General features: G+C 39.0%; 1 protein-coding gene across 6 annotated transcripts in view; it reads left to right on the top strand.

Annotated features, from left to right (window-relative positions):
- The window catches only part of LOC100266746 (stromal processing peptidase, chloroplastic), a 38,119-nt gene extending 14,938 nt beyond the window's left edge, over positions 1–23,181 (top strand). The window contains exons 15-25 of one of the 6 annotated variants that reach the window (XR_009465118.1): positions 831–968; positions 1,151–1,378; positions 1,477–1,629; positions 1,813–1,939; positions 19,763–19,892; positions 20,553–20,673; positions 20,760–20,840; positions 21,151–21,252; positions 21,490–21,640; positions 21,958–22,094; positions 22,764–23,181. Coding sequence is in view for 2 of the 6 variants with exons in the window: in XM_002277508.5 (XP_002277544.3) it covers positions 831–968; positions 1,151–1,378; positions 1,477–1,629; positions 1,813–1,939; positions 19,763–19,892; positions 20,553–20,673; positions 20,760–20,840; positions 21,151–21,252; positions 21,490–21,640; positions 21,955–22,040 (1,317 nt within the window). In the remaining 4 variants the exon portion in view is untranslated. Of the gene's footprint in view, positions 1–830; positions 969–1,150; positions 1,379–1,476; positions 1,630–1,812; positions 1,940–19,762; positions 19,893–20,552; positions 20,674–20,759; positions 20,841–21,150; positions 21,253–21,489; positions 21,641–21,954 lie in introns of all 6 variants that reach the window. The other 5 variants (XR_788146.3, XR_788145.3, XR_788144.3 and 2 more) reach the window with 5 other exon arrangements.
- Positions 23,182–23,721: the final 540 nt, after the last annotated feature.

Here is a 23,721-nt window from a genome sequence, read left to right as displayed (position 1 = left end):
TATTTTAGATTAGTTTCTATTTCCATTAATTTCTATTTTTAGTTTCCTACATCATTAGTTTCTATTTTAGATTAGTTTTTATTTCCTACATCATTAGTTTCTATTTTAGGTTAGTTTCTATTTTCTACATTTTTAGTTTCTATTGTAGGTTCATCATTAGTTTCCTATTTCTTTCCTAGTTTTCCTAGTTTCCCTAGTTTCCAATTGCCTTGGTTTCCTATTTCTAGTTTCCTATTTCAGTTATTTACTTTATTTTTGCATTACAAACATTATTTTAAGACTCATTGTAATTGTTAGAGAAGAGTTCAATATAAATTTCAGAATTATTCCCCAATTTTCAGATCGTATTGTGATCTTGTGTTTGTTATTGAGTATTTCTTTTGCTTCGTTTTAAAACAAACCTTCCGCTGCACCATATATATATATATATTTTTTTTTTTTTGAGATTTTTCATTATCTAGGGAAGATCCTGGATGTTGCTGCATTTTGTCTGGTTAGTAATCTCTAAAATGCTATAAATGTATTGTGAACTAACATGTTGAAACCCTTTAATCTTCTTCTATAGGTCACCTAAAGTTGTGCTATTTACATTACTTTTTCCTTGCCTATTTCTGATAACAAAAATAACCTTATTCTTCCCTTCATGGGAACTCTTCATATTAGCCCTCTGCCATGCCAAAAAGCATACCACCCCCCAACACACAACACCGCCACCCTTTCCTCCCCCCTCTGCCAACCAACACACACACACACACACACAAAAAGAAAAAAAGAAAGATAATAAAAAAAGAAAAAGTGATTGTCTCACTTATGTCAGTATGCTCCTCCAGGTTGAACTTTTCTGTGTGAATCACCTGATAAATTGCTCTTTGGAGTCCACTGAAGAATTTATTTGTATGGAATTCCGTTTTACTCTAAGAGACAATGGGATGCGTGCAGCTTTCCAGCTACTCCATATGGTGCTTGAGGTAATTTGATCCTTAATGGTTTGATATTGGTCAATCTCTAAATGAGGTTTGGAATTTTCCTTTTATAATTGATCCTCATGGTTAGCAAATGTAATTGCAATGGGCCATCTTACATATGCCCTTCTTTTGCTAAAAATATGCTGCTACTTTTTTGTTCCATGATTATGCTTGTTGGTGTGCAGCATAGTGTATGGCTGGATGATGCATTTGATAGAGCAAGGCAATTATATTTGTCATATTACCGGTCCATTCCCAAAAGCTTAGAACGATCCACGGCTCACAAGCTCATGTTAGCAATGTTGAATGGAGATGAGCGATTTGTTGAACCTAGTCCAAAATCATTACAGAATCTGACATTGCAGTCAGTAAAGGATGCAGTGATGAATCAGTTTGTTGGTGATAACATGGAGGTGCTTAATTTTTGCTTTTACATTTTTCATTTTGGGTGAGAATTACATGTGAAAATAAGATTTCTTATCATCTTATGGCTGCTTTATTCATTTTTCAGGTAAGTGTGGTTGGGGACTTCTCAGAGGAGGATATCGAATCTTGTATTCTTGATTACATGGGGACAGTTAGAGCATCAAGAGATTCTGAGATAGAGCAACAATCTAGCTCAATCATGTTTCGGTCATATCCATCTGATTTGCAGTTTCAACAAGTGAGAAGCAAAGCTAACTCTTAGAATTGATTGATGTCTCAGAAATTAGAATTCTCTGGAATACATTTGAAGTATAGGGTTTATTTACCTACCCTAGTTGGTTCCTGCTTTAGGATCTCCAACATTAGCTGGCCTCCCTGCCTTGCTAACTTATACTGTTATCACTATTTTTCTTTTTGGCAGGTCTTCTTGAAGGATACTGATGAAAGAGCATGTGCATATATTGCTGGCCCTGCACCCAACCGTTGGGGTTTCACCATTGAAGGAAAAGACCTTTTTGAGTCTATCAATAATATCTCAGTTGATGATGGTGAGTTTTTATCATAACTGGAGTATGTATTGAATTTTCATCATAGATTACATTTTGCTGAAGTGGGGATGGGGGGGGGAGGGGAGGGGGGGACCATAATCCTCTAAATATTCCGGAATCTCTGGTAGAAATTCTTTCAAATGATGAGATGAGACTAAGGTTGTTTGATATATGTATATATAGGAATCTGTATGCATAGTAGGAAGAAGTTTTTCCACTCCAATCCTGTAGCTAGTATTTTTTTTTGATTGGAAACGACATAGAGATATATTGATAGAAAAAAGAAGTACAAAAGAAGGATGAGAAATCCTCCCACCAAAGAAAACTAAACTATAAGAAAGTACACAGTAAAACAAGCGAACTCTCTAGATTGGACCATTCCTCATGGAGTACATACCGCTAACCAGTCAAATTGTAACACATTAAGGGGAGTCCCCTTAAAAACCTTGGAACAAAAAGCCCAAAAAGAGGTAAGGAAAACAATAGAGTCCCAAAGATACTCTGAATTTCTTGCTTTATCCTAAAAAATCCTCGCGTTTCTTTCCCACCACACAACCTGAATTTAAGCGATGCTCGCAGATTGCCACAAAACTATCCCCTTCTTAGATGAACCAAAACCATTAAATTTGATGGACATCATGTCAAAAATGCTCATCGGGGGGACCCTATCCATCTTGGCTAACTGAAATAATCTGTGCCACAATCCAATCATCAAGGAGCAATGTAGGAAAAGGTGATCTGCTGATTCCCCATGCTTCATGCAGAGAATACAAATATCAGGATTAAGGGCTTTGTAGAGTCTTCTCAATTGTGGCATGTCATTAGTATTTACCTTCTTGTGTGCCACTAACCAAACAAAGGACTTCACTTTGAATGAGACTTGAGATTTCCAAATGAACTTAGAAGGAAAAACCTGAGGAGAGCCAGAAAATTGGGATAAGGTTAGAAAGAAAGATTTGACTGAAAAAAGCCTTGAAGAAGATAAAGGTCAAAATCTAGCATTTGAAACCGAAGGAGATAGATGCAAACCATCAAGTGACCGCATGAGGCCTTCTAAGTCCTCTATCTCAGAATCTGAAAGTTTACGGCGGAAATTAAAGTTCCAAGAGAAAGGACGAGTAGAACCGTGAACTGAAAAAATATGAATATTTTTATCCAAGACTACTCTAAATAGTCTTGGAAATTGGGTTCCCAAAGGTTGGTCCCCCCACCACAAATCTTCCCAGAAACGAATTCTTTCCCCATTTCCTACCACAAACCGAGTAAATAAGGAAAACTCTTGAAAGACTTGTGCAATAGCCTTCTAAGGACAACGATGTGACCATCTGACTAAAGTGTTAGCATCCCAACCATTAGAGTGTGATCCATAAATGCTTAAGATGACCTGATGCCATAAAGCTGAACCCTCTCTAGGGGTACCTCCACAACCATTTCCCTAAAAGAGCGAGATTCTTTAGAGAAATCTTCCCAAAACCTAATCCCCCTATTGCCTTTGGTTTACACACAACATCCCAACTAACTAAATGATCTTTTTTGCCTTCTCCAATTCCTGACCATAAAAAATCCCTTTGCAACCTCTTGATTTTTGCAGCCACTGAAGCGGGTAACTTAAATAAGAAAAGGAAGTAACAGAGCATATGGGTGAGGCAAGATTGGATAAGAGTTATCCTTCCACCAAAAGATAAGTAAGCCTTTTGCCACCCATCTAATCTTCTTGAGATTCTCTTAATCACTGGATCCCAAAAGCCACACGCCTTGGGGTTCCCTCCCAAAGGAAGACCCAGATAGAGTATAGGCCAACCAGAAGCCTTGCAATCAAGCATCTCAGCCAATCTTGAAAGATGATTCTGATCAAGATTGATGTCATTAATATTACTCTTGTCAAGGTTGACCTTGAGCCCAGAAATGTGCCCAAACACTAGCAAAAGACTCTTGAGAGTCTGCAGTTCTTCCTCTCTAGTGTTAGAAAAGAAAATGGTATCATCTGCAAATTGCAAATGGGTCACCCTAGTTCTGTTTTTACTCACCCTGAAACCCTCCAACAAATTTCTTTCCTCTGCTCTCAAAAGCATCCTGCTCAGTACATCTGCGACTAAAGTAAACAAAAAAGGGAATAAAGGGTCACTTTGTCTTAAGCCTCGAGATGCCTTAACCCACCCTTTAGCGTTTCCATTCACCAAGACTGCATAAGATACCAAGGACAAACAATCACTCATCCATTTCCTCCATCTAGGACTGAACCCCTTATTCTCCAACATTTGATCCAAAAAATCCCAACTCATGTGATCGTAAGCCTTTTCAAAGTCAATTTTGAAGACGACACCTTCCTCCCGTGATCGTCTTCTCTCATCCACTATCTCATTAGCTATGAGAATCGCATCCTAAATTTGTCTCCCTTGAACAAAAGCACCTTGAGTAGAGTGGATGGTTTCATGTAGAACCCCTCTTAGACGCCCTGAAAGCACTTCGACTATTATCTTGTAGAGGCTAGTGATCAAGCTAATGGGTCTAAAATTTGAGATTTTCTTTGTCAAACTCTTTTTGGGTAACAGAACTATGAAGGAGGCATTAGTGCTTTGATAGATAATTCCGCTCCTGTGAAACTTTGCAAACACTCTCACTAAATCCTCCTTGATCACGTCCCAACAATCTTGAAATACTGCAATGGTAAAGCCATCAGGCCCCGACGCCTTATCCCTATTCAACTGAAAAATGGCCTTAGAAATCTCTTCTTCAGTGAAAGGAGAATCCAACCTTAACGCGTTCTCTTCCGAAATAGGGGACCAATCTAATCCTTCAATGCTCCAAGACTCCTGTAGGACTCGCGTAGAGCTTTTCAAAGTAAAGCAAGATCTCCTTTGTGATACTCTCGACATTATTCAACACTAAGCCCCTTTCATTCTCCAACACCTTGATATATTTCCTATTTTGCCTGCCATTAGCCACTTTATGAAAACACTTAAGAGTTACAATCCCCTTCCTTAACCCATTTCACCCTATCTTTTTGTCTCCAATGGATTTCTTCCCTCAAAATTAATTCCTCTAGCTCCCCTTTTCTTAAGGCTCTTTGAACTAACAGATCGGAAGTGAGACCCCTACTTGCTCAATGGCATCAAAGTTAGCTAAATCATTGAGGATGCTTTTTTTCTTTTCATTAAGCTCTCCAAAAGAAACCTTATTCCACTCCTTCAATTTGGCTTTAACAAATTGTAATCTTCTCATGAACTTGTGACCTTCCCATCCATTTCCTTGAAAACCTCTCCACCAATTTCTAAAGTTCTCCTTGAAACTAAGATGTTGCAACCACATATTCTCAAACCTAAAAGTTGTTGGGCTCCACTTGAACGGGTTGGTATCCAAAACAATTGGCCAATGATTCGAGGTCCTTTTAAGAAGGGCTTCTTGAAGGCCTTGGGGAAAGAGCTGCCCCTACTCATTTGAGTAAAGAAAACGGTCCAATCTCTTACACACGGGAGACTCTTGCAAATTTGACCAAGTGAATGATGCGTTTCGTAAAGGTGGATCAAGCAATTCACACACTCTTATAAAACTATTAAAGTCCTTCATGCTTGAAGTTAGGCTAGAACCCCCCAATTTTTCTGAACTTCTCCTTATGACATTAAAATCACCGCCCACACACCATAACGGAAAAGATAGACCATAAATGTCAAAAAGTTCCACCCAAAAATCCTTCCTAAGTGAGGGGTTGTTTGGGCCATAAACTGCAGATATCCAAAGAGGTCTGCAACCGTCCAAAGCAAACTTGACTGAGACCGAGAAGGATCCTATCACCACCTCCTCACTACGTAGCTTTTTTGAGTCCCAAATGATCAAAATCCCACCTGAAGTCCTGCACGCCGGAAGAGCCACCCATTCCTTATTTCTGACCGTCCAGACACTACCTACAAACCTTTTGTCACACTTTTCCTTTTTTGTTTCCTGAATCATCACAACATTTGAATTCTCTGACCTTAGAAAATCTTTAACCACTCTTCTCTTATTCCTTGAACCCAAACCCCTGGTGTTCCAACTGATAATTTTCATGGAGAAACTCACAGACCCTAACCCGCCAAACCAAATCCATCAGGTCTCAATTACTTGTGGAGCAATTGTTCTTCTTCCTGGAATAAACCTTAATATCCAAAGAGCATAAAACCTCTCGCACTTTAGCCAGTTTCCTGGGGGACAGGCCATCTATAAGGAACTCGCCCGATGGGGATGCCACAGTATCCCCATGGCTACCTGTAACCATGTTGGAAACCTTCTTAGGTGAGTTGGGTTTAGACTTACTGGGGGTAAAACACTCGGACAACTGGTTTGATAAAGCAAACTAGTTCTCCTCCTCATCACGGATAGGAATGCCAACATAATTTTGATAAAAAGAGCCAACAATGTCTTTTCTAGAAAAAATTTCAGGAATTACTTGATTTTTCGTAGGAGACTGAGAAAGAGAGATTAAACTAGGGAGATCTGGACCAGAGGGACTCGGCAAAGGAAGTGCCAGACTACAAGAAGAGATAGAAGAAGACTCGGGTGGCTGAGAAGGAGAAGACAGACATACCTCCATGTTTTCCACTCCGGGAATTTCGCAAATCCCCTCAAAGATGAGCCCTTTACCTCTGATTTCTGGATTAGAAGGTAAATCTGTGACTGATGAACCACGAAAATCGGACCCCACTCGACCCAAAAAACCTTCTTTGTCTTCTTCGAAATGGGGATTGCGCGGATCCGCTTCACCTCTTGACGACGAGGTCCCTTCCCCCGAACACCACTTTTGATTCCTTGACAAATGACAACGAAAGAGAGGACTCGCTCTGAATCCTCGTTCCATCTGAGATCCCGTCCCGAAATCCTCTTCCAAATTGCGAACTTCGCTAAACGACAAAGATTTCCTGAGGAAAAGAGGCTCGATGCGACTCCGAAGTCCTTGTCGGCGATCAAAACTTGGAGGGAAGAGGGTGGTCCACATCTTCTTTGAAACTACCTTCTCTTCCTTCTGCGTAGAGCCTCTCGTCTGAACCATGGGAGCTTTCCCCTTTCTCACTGCAACATCTTTTTCCCTTCGAGACCGACCTTTCTTACCAGAGGACATCGTTCCTCCTAAACTTTGGCCCAACCCTGACAGGCCTTTTAAGTTACAACCCACAATAGCGTCTGAAGGTGGGCTAGGGTTGGGAAGAGACTGGGCCTTTATCTCAAAGGCCCGACCATACTCTCTAGAGAAAGCCTCGACGCCGGCCCTCACTTCGACTGGACCTTGAGAGTGTGCAAAACAGCGGGACCGCCTTTGCAGAAGAACCATCTCGCTGGAGTGTTGAAGACGATAGCGCTACAGTCTCGTGGGCTTGAGAAACAATTGGGCCAGCATGAAGCCCACGATTTTTTGTCCCACTCTGGGCCCTAACAGATTGGGCTTTAAACAAGGGCTCAAGCGTAGTGGGCCCATTGAAGATTACTTTCGCTGGGCCTAGAAGACTCCCTCCCCAGCCATTCTCTCTTTTGGCCGCCAATTTTGTACTTGATACCGATAGCGTGACTAGGGAAGAAGCCTCCTACTGTAGCACTCATTATCCCTAATGCTACAACGTAGCCCCTCTGCATTTTTTGACCATTGAGAGACGCAACCTCCCGCTTTCAACAACTTGTCCCTGCTACGGGTTGACTCAGACGTGGAAATGTCGTCTTCATCAACTTCTCCGGTGATTGAAACTGCAACTGTGAATGTCCAGGCCCCATCTTCCACCTCTAGCAACGCTGGTAGCACGACATTTGGAAGCATTTCCACCTATAGCTTCACCTTCGACAAGTCTGCAAGCTTCAATGATTCCTTTGCCACCTTCGTTACCCCCCCCCCCCCCCCCCCCACCTTCTTCATAATGAATTTCAGCTGATCTTCATCCCACAAGTGAAAAAGAAGACCTTTCAATTCTAGCCAGCCCCTTCTGAATTTTCCGAAAACAACCATATTTTCACTTGGCGACCATCTCCTCAGGAGAATAGACCTTTCTTTCACTAATAATCTTCCCTGCTCTTGGAACCATTCAGCTCTCCTTGCTGAACCCACAAAGAAACACCCCTTGAAAGCGGAAATGAGAGTTATAGACACCATTCCTTTCGTACCCATCATCCTTGCAATAACTTTTCCTTCGTGAGTCCAATCTTGAACTTTTTCTTTGCATTCACAAATTACAACTCTGACCCATTTTCCAACTGACAACAGAACTCCATTTCTATGTCCATCCTCTACGACCACTTCTACGTATGATCGGTAACCTTTGTAAATGCCCTTACTCACCTGAGCATCTCTAAACGTCTCATTCGAAGCTCCTTCAGCTTGATCAGAATAATCTTGCACTGAAGATATCGCTTTCTTAAGGTCTTCCCACCCATTGCCTTTAACACCCTCGGGAACGACAAGGATTAATGGTTTCCTTTTTGTAACAATTTCTGTAATTTTCATGAAACGCCCTCTACTATTGAAACAAATCTCCATCAAGTGAGTCCTAGTCTTGCCCCTAATCTTTCGTATAAATCCTCTGGAAGCCTCCAACTCCACAACTTTGTTCAAATGCTCCGTCAACCAATCCAACTCCTCCTTTCCAAATCCTATTGAGACAACAAAACCTCGGCTCCTTTCTGTTACTGATATCCAAGTCCCCCCATTCGATCTTTCAAACTTTACCTGGAAAGACTTTTTCTCCACTTCAAACTTTTCAACCTTCATCTTCCTAAGAGTATCCTTCCCTAGTGGTTATTCAGCAAGAGGTTTTGATGAATGTTAGGCAAAAAACAGGACTGACTAACTTCCTACATTTGCTACTTCCTAGACAGCAATAATAAAAGGATACTAATCCTGTAGCTAGTATTGTTTCAATGAATGATTAGAAAATACTATGTTGAAAATTGTTGAAAAAGGTAGAATTTTTAATTGAAGCAACTAGATTAGGACCATAATCTTTATTAGATGTGGTTCCTTTGTAGTTAGTTTTTGTATTAAATTTTTCCATGTCAACTTAAAATGGAGATCAACCCATCATCACAAATAATAAGAGCAATAAAAATAGTGGTTTTCAATATTGAAGAGATGGACTGGAAAAGATTCAAGAAGATTTTCTTTGTGGAGGGGGAGCCTTGGAACGTAAGCCGCATATGGTGAATTGGTCTATTGCTTGCATGGAAGAGGAGAGAGGGGGTTTGGGCATCATAAATTTATCCATCCTTAGTAAGGCTCTTATGGGGAAAATGGTGTTGTAGATTTGTGAGTGAAAGAAATCTTCTTTGGAAATGGGAAATTGTAAGGAAGTATAGGCAAGAAGAAGGTGCTTGGTGTTCAAGAGAGGCAAGGGAGGGTTATGGAGTGGGAGTGTGGAAGGCGATCAGGGGTGGTTGGGATGCTTTCAAGGGTAGAATAGTTTTTGAAATGGTGTCATTTCCCTATGGCATGGTATGGAATTCCTGATTGCCATTGAGAATTAGCTTGTTTGCTTGGGAAGCAACTTGGGTCAAAATTCTAACTGTAGATTAGTTCGAAAGGAAGGTAGGATTCTTGGTTGCATGAGCATTCCATTATAATGAACACTGAAGATAATTTGGTCTGGTTGTTTGTGAAGAATGGTAGCTTTTTAGTTAAGTTATTCTATTCCTCTTTGTCAAATAAGAGTATGGGGTTGCTTCCCTATGGCTTAGTATGGAATTCCTGCATTCCATTGAAAATTAACTTGTTTGCTTAGGAAGCAACTTAAGGTAGGATTCTAACCATAAATTAGCTCAAAAGGGTTGGAAGATTTCTAACAGATTCTATATATGCAAAAAAGAAGAAGAAACGATTGACCATATTCTTCTTCATTGTTTGAAAGCAGGCCTTTTGTAGCAGTTGATTTATCGTCTTTTTGGTAAGCTGTGGGTGATGCACTCTTCGGTTAAGGGTGTTCTTTTAAGATGACATAGGTTTTTTTGTAAGAAAGAAGAGAAAAAAAGTTTTGGAAGGCTGCTCTATTGTGCTTGTTTTCAATCATTTGGAGGGAGAGAAATAGGATAGCTTTGGATAGTTACAAAATCATAGACCAAACAATTAAACATTCCTTCTTGCATCTCTTTTGGGATTAGGTTAGAGTGTCTATTGGGGATCATTACTTGTTGATAAACTTTGTGGATTGGTTAGGCTCTATATAGGGCGTGGTTGCTGGTTTTTGGGCAAAGAGCCAATTTTTTTTTTTTTTGGCCTTTTGGCTACTTTGTATACATCATGTATACCTTCATGCCTTTTCTTTTGTTTATAATCCAATCTTTACTTACCTATCAAAAAAAAAAAATTGAACAGATCATTGTGGTCTTCCAATCCATATATTTCATTCTAATTCACAAATCAATGCAAAGGTTCAAAGTTTAGATGGGGCTTTTGATTTGCCTCCTCTCTTATTGTCACCAGTTCTGCAGTCTCAAACCTTTTTTTATCTCTACCTTCTGTTTCCATTCCTAGCTCTCCTTTCTGGGGTCATGACCTCAACTGGCCTTGTTTCAAAGTCTGTCTCTAATGTTGGCAATCCCAATTTCAAAGGTGTGGAGTTCCCTACTTATCCTAGCCAAGAGTTAAAGGGAGCATCTTTCCATAGGTCACCACCTAATAGCTGTACTGAGACTCGATCCCCAGTTAGAGGTCAACCTTTAGAACCACTCCCCTCCTCAGTAGAAGGCTTTCACATAAAGGGTCTTCCACCTAATAATATGGCCAGAGTTCAGTCTGTTTTGGCAATTAAGAACATCCAGATGGTCAAATGTAGTGAGAATAACTTCCTAAGGCAAATAGCAGGGCATGTTATTTGGGTAAGGTTTATATTATGAGGAAGTTCAGACCTGTATAAGGAGTTTTGAGTGATTCCTAGGTTCTGATTTTAAGGTTTTTGGGCCCTTTAGAGTATCGTATGAAGATCATTAGCTGAAATATTAGAGGTTTGGGTTCTAAGAAGAAAAGAAGGATTGTTAAGGATTTTCTTTGCCATGAAAATTAAAACATCAGGATGCTTTAGGAAACAAAGAGGGAGTCATGGGATAGGAGATTTGTGGGTAGTGTATGGTAAGCTAGAAATAAAGAGCGTATATTGAATATATACGTAGGGCGCACCCTTCTTTTTAGGTACTTCTTAATAGATGATTTTGTTGTCTATAAAAGAAAAAGGAATAAAGAGTGAGTTGTCCTTTTGGTGTGTGGGGCATCAGGAGGGGTTGGGATTATTTGGGACTCAAACGAGTTCAATTGTTTAGAGGTGGGACTTGGATGCTTTTTAGTAACAATTCAGCTAACTTAGATGAAGAGGGAACATTTTGGCTTATACTTCGGCTTATGGCCCTAATAATTCCAAACTAGGGAAGGAATTTTGGATGAAGATATAAGACCTTTTTAATCTAACTTTTCTAAAATGGTGTGTTAGCTGGATTTAACGTCATAAGAAGAATCTTTGAAAAATTGTGTGTATCCGTAGCTCTTAGCATGAGGGATTTTGATGGATTCATAAGGGAAAGTGAATTAATTGACCCTCCTCTTAGAAATGCATCTTTCACTTGTTTAAATATACAAGAAATCCTTATTTGCGAGAGTTTGGATAGATTTTTTATATACAAATTAGTGGGAGATTGTTTGATCGTCCTAGACACCAATCCTTTTAAGTGGGATTCGACTCCATTAAGATTTGAGAATATGTGGTTGGTCCACCCTAATTTCAGGAAAAGATTCGATTGTGGGTGGAGAGAGTGAGGGTAATGGATAGGAAGGTCATAACTTCATGAAGAAGCTACAATTTGTCAAGTCAAAGCTAAAAGAATGTAATAAGGCGTCCTTCAGAGATTTAAAGGAGAAAAAGAAGAACATTCTTACAAACATTGATGCTAGTGAGTGGGAAGGGAATTTGACTTTTGAGCAGTATTGTCAAAGGCAAAAGGCGATGCCAAGACGATAGGATACCTTTTAGCTTGAGGCAAAAGGCGAAAATTAAGGCGATTGCCTAACTATAAGAAGGCGATAAAATAGTATATATATTTACTATTTTACCTATTCTATACTCAACCAATATAAATATTCTTCAATATTCAATGCTACTAAATTTTCATCCCCTGTGATGCCTTATAAAATTAAGAAAATAGTAATAATCATTCAAAGTGTTAAATATAATACCCTAAATCATAAGAAAAGTCATACTATTTAGATAAATTCATCATGTCCATATGCTTATATTAATGTTCCAAACATTCAAAAATTAAAATAAGAAACAAAATAAGATAATGAATGTCTTAAAGAAGCTTTAAGCATCATCGTTGTAGTCATCATTTAAATTAAAATTGTCGTCACTTCCATCAAGACTAGATTGGTATCCCTCCATCTCATTATCATCCTCTTCAATGTCCTCTAAATTGCTCTCTTTCTCTTCAAAATCAGGTTGTGAAGTAGAAGCCACTAAATCCCCCTTTAAATTTGTCTTTGATCTTGGTTGAAGTCTAGTGGAAATATTTGCATCTTAACACTTGATACACTTGCCACTACACACCATGTCAAGCTATGATCCTCAAAAACCAAGTCATCCTCTGCATGAATGGTGGTGTCTTCTTCACTTATTTGTCCAATCAACCACTCGTTACTTCCATCAATATCTACTAATGAGATGGGGTCAATGACGTTGTATCTATCATATCGTGCTTTAAGATCTTGTTTGTATTTAACAAACACCAAGTAATTTAGTTGTTTTTGCTCTAGTTTGTTCCTTTTCTTGGTATGAATCTATAAACATTTATTAGTAAATGTTACCACAAGCCATATTAGTTATAACAACTTAAGTTACTTAACTTGCTCAAACACACTTCAATTACGTTCACAATGCGATGCACTACAAGTCAAGCTAAGAATCTTTATGGCTAGTTGTTGTAAATTTGGGGTTGTGTTGCCATATAGTTTCCACCATTCAGCTATAATGTTTCAAATGTAAACAAAAAATTAGTAGACTAGCAAGTAATATTTGATCTAATAGCTAATGTGAAAAGAGAGAAAAGGGAGAATCCCTAATTTTTGTTATTAAAACTGATAATAATACACATTGGACTTGGGTATATATATACATGCTAGTGGGACCCACAATACAATAAGGAAAACAGGGAAAAGTAAATAACTGAAATAACTGTATACTATCTAACACTCCCCCTCAAGCTGGAGCATATATGTTATATGCACCAAGCTTGTCACAAATGTATTTAATTCTAGTACCTCTGAGAGATTTAGTAAAAATATCTGCTAGTTGATCATTTGAATTGACAAAACTAGTCGCCACACATCGTGATGCGATCTTCTCTCTAATGAAGTGACAGTCAACTTCAATGTGTTTGGTCCTTTCATGGAAGACTGGATTAGATGCAATATGCAAAGTGGCTTGGTTGTCACAGATGAGCTTCATCTGTTTATCCTTTCCAAATCTCAACTCCCGAAGAAGATGTTTCAGCCATACGAGTTCACATGTTGCCAGAGCCATAGCTCGATACTCGGCTTCAACACTAGATCTGGCCACTACATCTTGTTTCTTACTCTTCCATGATATTAGGTTACCTCCAATAAAAACACAATACCCGGAAGTGGAACGTCTATCTATGGGTGAGCCAACCCAATCTGCATCTATGTAACCAACAACCTGGGTATGACCTTTGTTCTCGTACAACACACCTTGACCTGGTGTGCTTTTGATATATCGAAGAATGCGGATTATAGCATCCCAATGGTTATCACATGGTGACTGTAGGAAATGACTAACAACACTTATAGGAAAAGAAATGTCTGGACGAGTAATGGTGAGGTAGTTCGGTTTACCTATAAGTCGCCGATATCTCCCAAGATCTCCTAAAGGCTCCCCCTGTCCTGGTATAAGTTTGACATTTGGATCCATAGGAGTGTCTGCCGATTTACAGTCTAACATACCGGTTTTTTCCAAGATGTCTAAAGCATACTTCCTTTGGGAAAAAACCACACCGGAACTGGATTTAGCTATCTCAATCCCTAAGAAATACTTGAGTTTCCCCAAGTCTTTAGTCTGAAAGTGGGTGAAGAGGTGTTGCTTTAGTTTCTGAATACCATTCTGATCACTGCCTGTAATGACGATGTCGTCCACATAAACTACCAGATAAATACACTGCCCCGAAGAGTTATGATGATAGAAAACGGAATGGTCTGTTGTACTGCGAAACATGCCAAACTCCTGAACAACAGAACTAAAACGGCTAAACCATGCTCGAGGAGATTGTTTCAAGCCATATAGAGAATGGCGTAACCTGCACACTTAACCAGACTCCCCCTGAGCAACAAAACCAGGTGGTTGCTCCATATAAACTTTCTTAGCAAGATCCCCATGAAGGAAAGCATTTTTAATACCTAACTGATAAAGAGGCCAAGAACGCATAGCAGCCATGGAGAGCAATAGACGAACGGAAGCTATCTTGGCAACAGGAGAGAAAGTGTCACCATAATCAAAACCATAAACCTAAGTATAGCCTTTAGCAACTAAGCGGACCTTAAGGCGATCAACCTGACCATCAAGGCCAACCTTAACTGTGTAGACCCAACGACAACCAACTGTAGATTTACCAGAGGGTAAAACAACAAGATCCCAAGTGCCATTGGAGTGTAAAGCAGTCATTTCATCTACCATCGCCTGTCGCCAACCTGGATGGGAAAGAGCCTCAGGGGTGCTCTTAGGAAGAGAAACAGAAGATATGACAGAAACATATGCAGAATAGGGTAAAGATAATTGATGGTAACTCAAAAAATTGTAAATGGGATGAGGATTACGAGTAGATCGATTACCTTTCCGAAGGGCAATGGGTAAGTCAGCAAAAGGAGGCAGAGCCGGGGCAGGAGAAGTCGAAGGGATAGGAAGTGAGTCAGCAGGTACCTCGGCCAAAGAAGGAGGAACAACGACACGATGACGGCGATGATAAACCTGAAGTGGGCAAGAAGGCACTACATTAGGTGGGGAGATAATGGGAAGGGGTAAGACTTCAGAAACAGGAAGAGACTCAGACGTGGAGAAGAATAGTGAGTCATCAAAGAAGGTGGCATCAGCGGAGAGAAAGTAGCGATGAGTCTCAGAGGAATAACAACGGTAACCCTTTTGAAGTCTGGAGTATCCCAAGAAGATGCATTTTGTGGCTTTGGTAGAAAGTTTGTCTTGTCCAAGAGTGAGAATATGAACAAAGCAAGTACAACAAAAAACACGAGGAGGAAGGAAATAAAGTGTTTGGTCAAGGAAAAGAAGGGAATGAGGAACCTGATCGTGTAATACAGATGATGGCATACGATTAATCAAATAACATGTTGTAAGAGCAGCGTCCCCCTGAAAACGAAAAGAAACATTACTATGGAGAAGGAGAGTACGAGTTGTCTCAACAAGATGTCGATTCTTACGTTCAGCTACCCCATTTTGTTGAGGAGTATGAGTACAAGAAGACTGATGAAGGATCCCATGTTGGGACATAAATGAAGTAAATGGTGCAGAAAAATATTCCTTGATATTGTCACTGCGTAACACATGAATAGAAATATTGAATTGGGTTTGGATTTCAGTATAAAATTTCTGGAAAATAGAGAATAACTTAGCTCGATTTTTCATTAAAAATAACCAAGTACATCGAGAATGACCATCAATGAAAGTGACAAAATACTGAAATCCTAAAGTAGACACGGTCCGACAAGAACCCCAAACATCAGTGTAGACAAGTTCAAAAGGAGACTATGCCCGATTATTCAAATGCTTTGGGAACGAGACACGAGTATGTTTCCCAAGCTGACAGGACTCACACGCAAGCGACGACAAAGATGAAAAATGAGGGACCATTTTCTGGAATTTGGATAGACTAAGGTGGCCTAGGCGACTGTGGATGAGGAGGGGAGCATCAGTGGAAATGCAAACAGCAGGAGTTGAAGGGGAGGTGAGGTGATAAAGGCCTTGAGTCCTATGCCAATCGTCTTCCCCGTACTCCGGTCCTGCAAGGTCACAAATTTATCAGGAAAGTAATAGAGCAGTTAAGAGTACGAGTGATTTTGCTAATGGAGATAAGATTAAAGGAACACTCAGGAGTATAAAGGACAAAAGTGAGGTAGAGAAGGGAGAGGATATGCCAAACCAATGCCTTTAGCCACAATTTGAGAGCCATTAACTAAGGTAATAGTAGGTAAGACAGAGGTAGTAGTAATAGAAGAGAAAAGATCCTTATTACCAGATATGTGATCAGAAGCGCCAGAATCTAGAATTCAAGGTCCAAGAGAAGATGTGTAGGTAAGACAAGCAGAAGCATTACCAGTCTGGGCAACAGAAGTAACAGAAGCTGACTTGGTGGCCTGATAGCGGAAATAGTCATCATACTCACTGTCAGTGAGGGAAATACCTTGAGATGTGGAGGAGCTTAAAGGCTGAGGCGGTTGAGGATTAGATGACTGGGCCACGTGGGCAGTGTGGGGAGGCCGCCCATGTAACTGATAACACCGATCACGAGTGTGGCCAAGCTTATTGCAATAGGTGCAATGAGGACGTTGGCCTCTACCTCGGTTACCACTGCGTCCTCCTTGAGAGTTAGTTTGATAAACTAACACAGAAGAATCTGAAGTGTTATCAGATGCCAAAGTCTGAATGGAGGAGATACGGAGGAGGCAAACAAACACATCATCCAAGGATGGAATGGAGGAACTGCCAAGAATATGATCGCGGACGGTCTCAAGATTTGGTCGGAGGCCAATAAGGGTAAGAACCATGAAGAATTTGTCAATCTGTGTTCGTTGATCCCCAACATCAGTAGTAAGAGGCATCACGGTCAAGAATTCCTCTTTAAGAGAGGCAATCTGGCCAATATAAGTAGATAAATCCATGTCTTGTTGTCTGACATTGACAGTAGAAGAAGCCACCTTATAAAGACGTTGGATATCATTTGTGTATAGCCCTTTCGCCTGATTCCAAAATTTAAAGCATGTTTTGTAGGCTCGAAGATGAAGCCGAATCTTAGGATCAACTGATTGCCATAACACACTACATAACTATGCATCTATCTTCCTCCATTGTACTCTGTCAACCTCGGGGATATCCGCCTCCTGCATAACAAAGTGATCCTCATAACCTTGACCCATAAACCAAAACTCCACAGAGGCAGACCAGGACAAATAATTTTCACTGCCAACCAATTTCTCCGAAGTAATCATAGGAGATTCAGATATAACAAAGGAAAAAATGAAACTTTTAGTAGCCATATCTACTTATCTGGAGAACGAAATATGTTTGGATCGAAGAGAGCCCTAATACGGCTTCAAATCGCGGCTGAAAGAAGAAAAACCGAGGATCCGCGGTTGTGAGAGACCAAATAGTAAAGAAAAACAAATGTGGCAATACTGGAAGGGTAGAAGAACACTTCCTAAGACACGTGCAGGGCTAGAGTGGAGAGGAAGTCACCGGAGGTTGCCAAAAAGGCTGTTTAGAGGGTCGGCGAAGACAAAAAACCCAAAAAAAATGTACTTGCAAGGCTCGAATGGCACAAGCATAGATGGAGAGTGGCTAGACGGCGTCAGGCGAGGCTGGAGGTGGAAGTGTGTTGTCGGAAAGTGTTCCACGCACCCTCATGCGTTGGCACGTGAGGTTCAGGCCGCCGGAGCCGGCGCGTGACTGAGAATCTCCCTCCGGTGCTTTGACAAAACTTGAAGAACTCCTCCTTGCACACCTGATGGTATGGTCGGTGTGGAAAAGGACTTCGCCAGAAAGAGTTGCCAGAAAAGTCGCCGGCGGTGAGGGTTTTCTGACAGCGATACGGTTGACTGGAAAGCTTTAGGAGATGGGGAAGGTGACCGGAATGAAACACGGTCATTGAAAGGTTTCCTAGAATTAAATCACGGATAAACCGAAAATAATTAGGGTATTTTTTTTTCTCCCTTGGCTCTGATACCATGTGAAAAGAGAGAAAAGGGAGAATCCCTAATTTTTGTTATTAAAACTGATAATAATACACATTGGACTTGGGTATATATATACATGCTAGTGGGACCCACAATACAATAAGGAAAACAAGGAAAAGTAAATAACTGAAATAACTGTACACTATCTAACAGTTAACAAAATAAGTAATGTAATAGCTTTCTTAAATTACTTTATAGTTTATACTTGGAGCTAGCGTCTTCTTTGATCTAATGGCTATTGGAATATCAAAGAGACCTTTTGCATTCTTATAAGTCGACAACTCACGAATGATCTTATCTTGCACATCAATGTCAGAAACTAATCTATCTATACAAAAATATAATCCTGATGTCACTTCTTCATCAGACTCCACACGAGGGTTGTCCTAGAAAAATTATGGGTTAAGAAGTGACCTGTTGCATGCAAGGGATGATGGAGTTGACATTCCCATCTCTTATCAATGATAGAGAAGATCTCCTTGTACTTATCCTCATTCTCGTGAAATGACTTTTTGATAGTCTCTTTACATCTATCCTAGCTTCATATATGTACCCCATAGTTGGTTTTCTTTCATTGTCAACAAGTTGAAGAACTTTAACAAGAGGACCCATCACCTTAAGAATATAGACAACATGATTCCAAAATGAAGGCATCAAAACTATTTCTGAGACTTGTTTTCCCTTTGCTTCCTTTGCCCATTTACTAGCTAACTACTTGTCAAAAGTGAACATCAATCTCAAATTACACTTTTGCATATTGATAATTTGTAGGGTAAGAAAACATGTTGCAAATCGAGTTATGCCTAGCCGAACCAATTCTCTTTGCTTAGTGAACTCTCTCATCATATTTAGCACTCCCACATGATTGTAGATGAACCCATTCAATGCGATGGCTTTAGTCAAAGTCCTCTTAATTGTAGGAAGTTTCCCAATATCTTCTAAAATGAGGTCTATGCAATGAGCTGCACAGGGTGTCCAATACAAATGTGATCGTTTTGCCTCAATGAACTTTCCTATATAAAGTCAAAATCATAAAAACCATAATTAATAAAAATGATTAATAATATCTTAAATTCATAATATAATGTTTCAATTCAAATGGTACAAATAAATCCTAAAGAACATCAAATAAAATCTTACCTGCCAATACATAGTTAGATCCATTGTCAGTTATTACTTGAACAACATTCTTCTCCCCAATGCACTCCACAAATTTGTCTAATAATTCAAATATCTTCTCCCCAGTTTTCATGAATGAACTAGGCATCAATGGACTCCATAAGCATTGTTCCAACTAGACAATTTACCAAAAAATTCATCAAGGTTCGATTTCTTCTATCTGTCCACCCATCAGACATAATAGAAACTCCATACTTCATCCATGCAACATTATGATCTTTCAATGAATTTTTTGTGTACTCCACTTCTTTATGAAGGATTGGAACTCTTAATTCATGATAACTTGGAGGTTTCATATTTGGACCATATTGTCCGATAGCTTCAACCATCCCTTTAAAACTATCTAAATTTGCACAATTATCTAATTATTCAAAAGTTCACATTTTGGTTTACAGTGCAATTATTTTTAGCATTCATATTGATTTTTTCTTAAGTTTCCATGTAGTTTTAATTCCATTCTTAGAAATTTTTAAGTCCATGTTCTCTGTTGAACTATGATTTAGCTCCTCTGTTTGCATCTGTTCAAATATTTGGTGTTGGTTCTTGAATGTTGGTGTTCTTTTTTTTCTTTTTTTCTGTGGTTACCTGTGAACTGTAAATTAAGAGGTTATAGGCTTAGGGAACATGAATTAGATTTCAATAATAGTACCACAGATGTGTTAAAGCTGGTGGTGACTTTGTAGATGAAGAGCCACAATCTGAGTCACTCTCAGAGATGAAGGATTGCAGAAAGGATCTTCAAAGAAAACTCCGCAATCATCCACTTTTCTTTGGCATCACAATGGGGCTGTTGGCCGAGATCATAAACTCTAGGTAACTCGACCTGCTCAGCTGCATCTAGTTACATAGTATTGATGTGCAAACATGTTTATGTGTTAATATGTTCATTAAAATCTGAATGCTATATTGTTAGAATCTAAGTCATATTGTACAGCTTGATTCCCAACTAGAGTGGCCCATAACTACTTCATGGATAATAATAGCCAATTCTGAAATCTGGTTGAGTGCATTTTCCTCGTAAATATTGTAGCCTTTTCAATTTCATTAATCAATGCAGTTCATTTATTTCATAGGCATGCTAGCGGTAACATCATCATTACTTACACATGGCCTGTTGATCCAGTATATAGATTATAAGCCCTGTTTGGGAGAGTTTCTCAAATGTTAAAACCAACGTTTGAAGGTCAAACACAACTTGCAAGAGTGTGTGGATAGAATTCTCAACCATGGGCTCCATGCTTTCAAATATAATTTATCCGTGTTTTAAAGAAGTGGGTAAACAATCACTTCTACTTCTGTTTTTTATCCTATTAAATACAAAAGTTAAAATGCTATTCCAAACAAGACTATAATTATTACTCTATAGATTTGCCCCTGATATTGCAACGATAGTTCTATTAAAAAGCCTTTCAAGCTAAAGTGAATGTAATCGGTAATACTTAACATGTGTAATGTTCCATGGTCTCTGTACAGGCTATTTACAACAGTCAGGGATTCTCTTGGATTGACATATGATGTATCTTTTGAGTTAAGTCTCTTTGATAGGCTTAAGCTTGGGTGGTATGTGATATCCGTAACATCAACTCCAGGCAAGGTGAGGGTTTAGTTTCCTTGTATATGCATAAAGTTATTATTTTCCATTTCTGATCCCTTCACCAGATTTAATCTATATACAACCAGGTATATAAAGCTGTTGATGCTTGCAAGAACGTCCTTAGAGGTTTGCATAGCAGCAAGATTGCCCAAAGGGAGTTAGACAGGGTCAGTTTTTTTCCAAGTATCAGAATACTTTTAATGTTAGTTTCAGCTTTAAAGGACTGTAATTGGTAGCATTCAATATTTGAGGTATAGAGTTCCACTGAAGCAAAATATGAATAAAGTCTTTTTATGAGAAGATAACCTTTTCTGTAATTCTAAATTTATGTGCTTATCAAAAATGGCTCAGTAGCTTCCAAGTCAATCTGTCTGCTGGGCAATTGTTGTCTTCTTTGTGGGTCTGTTCTAATGTTTCTTATTATATTGTTGTCTTGATGTAGTAAAGTTTATCAATGCATTTGTTCTGTAATGACAGGCAAAACGGACCCTGCTGATGAGACATGAAGCTGAAACCAAGGCAAACGCCTATTGGCTGGGATTGTTGGCTCATTTACAAGCTTCCACTGTTCCAAGGAAGGTAAATTGTGAAAATACATGAAGCTCAAGCTCACATTCTTTTGAGTTTTTTTTCACATAATTGGAAAGAAACAGATCTTAGACTTTGATATGGATTGTCAAACATTTTGCAATATGTGGATGGTCAGTCTTTTTTGGAATGTAAAATTTGTCATTTCTGTCACTTTTTCATGTATATATATATATTTGGTATTTCTGAATAAATATATTCCCTTTGTTCCTCTGTGTGGGAGTTCAGGACATATCATGCATTAAAGATCTCACGTCGCTTTATGAAGCTGCCACTATTGAGGACATATACCTTGCATATGAACAGTTGAAGGTAGATGAAAATTCCTTGTATTCATGTATTGGTATTGCGGGGGCTCAGGCTGCTGAAGAAATTTCTGGTAAAAACTTGCCTCTACAATCTGCTTTTTAGTTGTGATATTTTTGGTTTGTTATTTGATGCTTCTTATTCCTACTCCTTTGTATTAATGAAAATAACTTAGGTCCTACTCGCTTTTTGCACCTGATATAAAATATGAAATTATTGAAGTTTAAACCGTCATTTATTTTCAGGATCATTACCTGTAGATTTTTCTTTCTGATGTGCCATCATTCTAGGATTAATACTCTCTACTAGTTATGGTTCTTTAAGCATTTTCTCTTCAGTTAACATACTTATATTCCTTCTCTCACAAAATTGATTTTTTCTGTACAGTAGAAGAGGAAGAGTCAGATGAAGGCCTACAGGGAGTCATTCCTGCAGGGCGTGGTTTATCTACGATGACACGGCCAACAACATGACATTCCTGGATCACACGATTGCTGTATTGTTCTGATACCGAGCAGTATTATGAGGTACGCTTGTGGTTGGCATGGGTCAATGCAAAGAAAATAGAGCGCTCTCTGTTTCATTTGATTTGGACCTTTTTTTCTCTCCAAATCTTGAGTCTTATAAATCAACAATGATGAAAAAAACTTGCCCTTCTAATAAAATGCCGTGAGAAAGGGCCTTGTCACATCTTTCCTTTTAGATCTTGCAATTCACTGAGAAAGGGCCTTGGAAGCAAATATTAGATGCCAAGGCAGCTTCCGTTTAAACCCCTTGACTATGTGCTCAGATTCTCACTTCTAGTTATGGAGAGTCTTATGGCTTCTGTTTTATGTTTTATCTGTCCTAAAGTGAAGATGAAAGGTTTACTATACAAAATCTGACTGGTGATGGGATATGATGAGAAAGGCAAGGTTGTTTCATTAATTCTGGAAAAAGAGATGGTTAGATGAGGTGCCAATAGAGCAGGGTTTGGAGTCCGAACTGCAATGTTGGACTTTTTAATTCGTTTCATTAATTCAATTTAGATGTGTTCTATGAATTCACCCAAACCACTGGCCCCTTGTATTATGAACATTACATACAGCCTTGGCATTTCATTAGCTGTGCAAACACTAGGAATTGTGCTCTGGCTTGTATTGTTATTATATGCTCTGCCTGGCTTAAGGATTGAACTTGGCACATTTGGCAGATAGGCTATAGTGGGAAGGTAATGGCGGGGGAGTTGTTCTTGCACAGCTTGATGAGACAGGTGTATGACCGTGAAATTGTAGCAGAGAATAACCACTTGGAGCTTCTACTCACAGCTCTCCTCGGACCCGTGACTATCCAACCTGTTTTAACGTATCCATATACAGTGGTTGGATTTGCTTCATTTCTCTTGTTTACTGTTATTGTAATTTACGTTCCATTATTATTGAGAAGGGCAAATGTACCATAAATGAGAGGTCAGTCTTCCCCTTCATATAAATGCTGACCCTGAGGTGTAATTTGATCACAGGACCTTGGTATCTTGAAGTTTTTTACCAGCAAGTGTTTGTCAGCTTCAATTATCATTTACCTGTTGAAAGCCCAACTATTTATTTCGATTATAGAAGTAGTTGTTTGATATCAAAGTAATTCGAAGGAGAGTCCTGTAATATCTAATGACATGTCCAGGCCATGGCAATAAAAGACAAGTTGATCTGTATGACCACAAAGTAACTGACTGTTAATTGGACAAATTAATGAACATATAAGCCTTCAATGTTTAGCATTCTATTAGTTATATGCCCAAAATGGCATTCAATTGTTTACTTCTCTGTCCATAACAAAAATGGAAAAAATAACAGTAAATGCTCGGAACATAAGCTTAATAAGAGGTAAGAAGTAGAAGGGTTGTTTGGAACGTCATTAAAAATGGCTTTTAAAGAATGGTTTTGGAAAACCACTTTTAATTGTTTTTAGGAATAAAATTTTTTGTTCACCACTGAAATGTGAAACAAATTTTTAACCTATCTCTAAAATATCATATATTTTCATGAAAATATTTTATGGTCTAAAAGTTTTTAAAGTATTCTTCATAATTTTATTATTACTCAAAACATTATACATATCTAAAAATAACAAAAAAAAAAAAAAAAAACCTTGGTCTTTTAAGTTAGAAAAATGTTA

Source organism: Vitis vinifera, chromosome 18, assembly GCF_030704535.1.
Source record: "Vitis vinifera cultivar Pinot Noir 40024 chromosome 18, ASM3070453v1".
Lineage (NCBI taxonomy): Eukaryota > Viridiplantae > Streptophyta > Magnoliopsida > Vitales > Vitaceae > Vitis > Vitis vinifera.
This window is presented reverse-complemented; position numbering and strand designations above follow the sequence as displayed.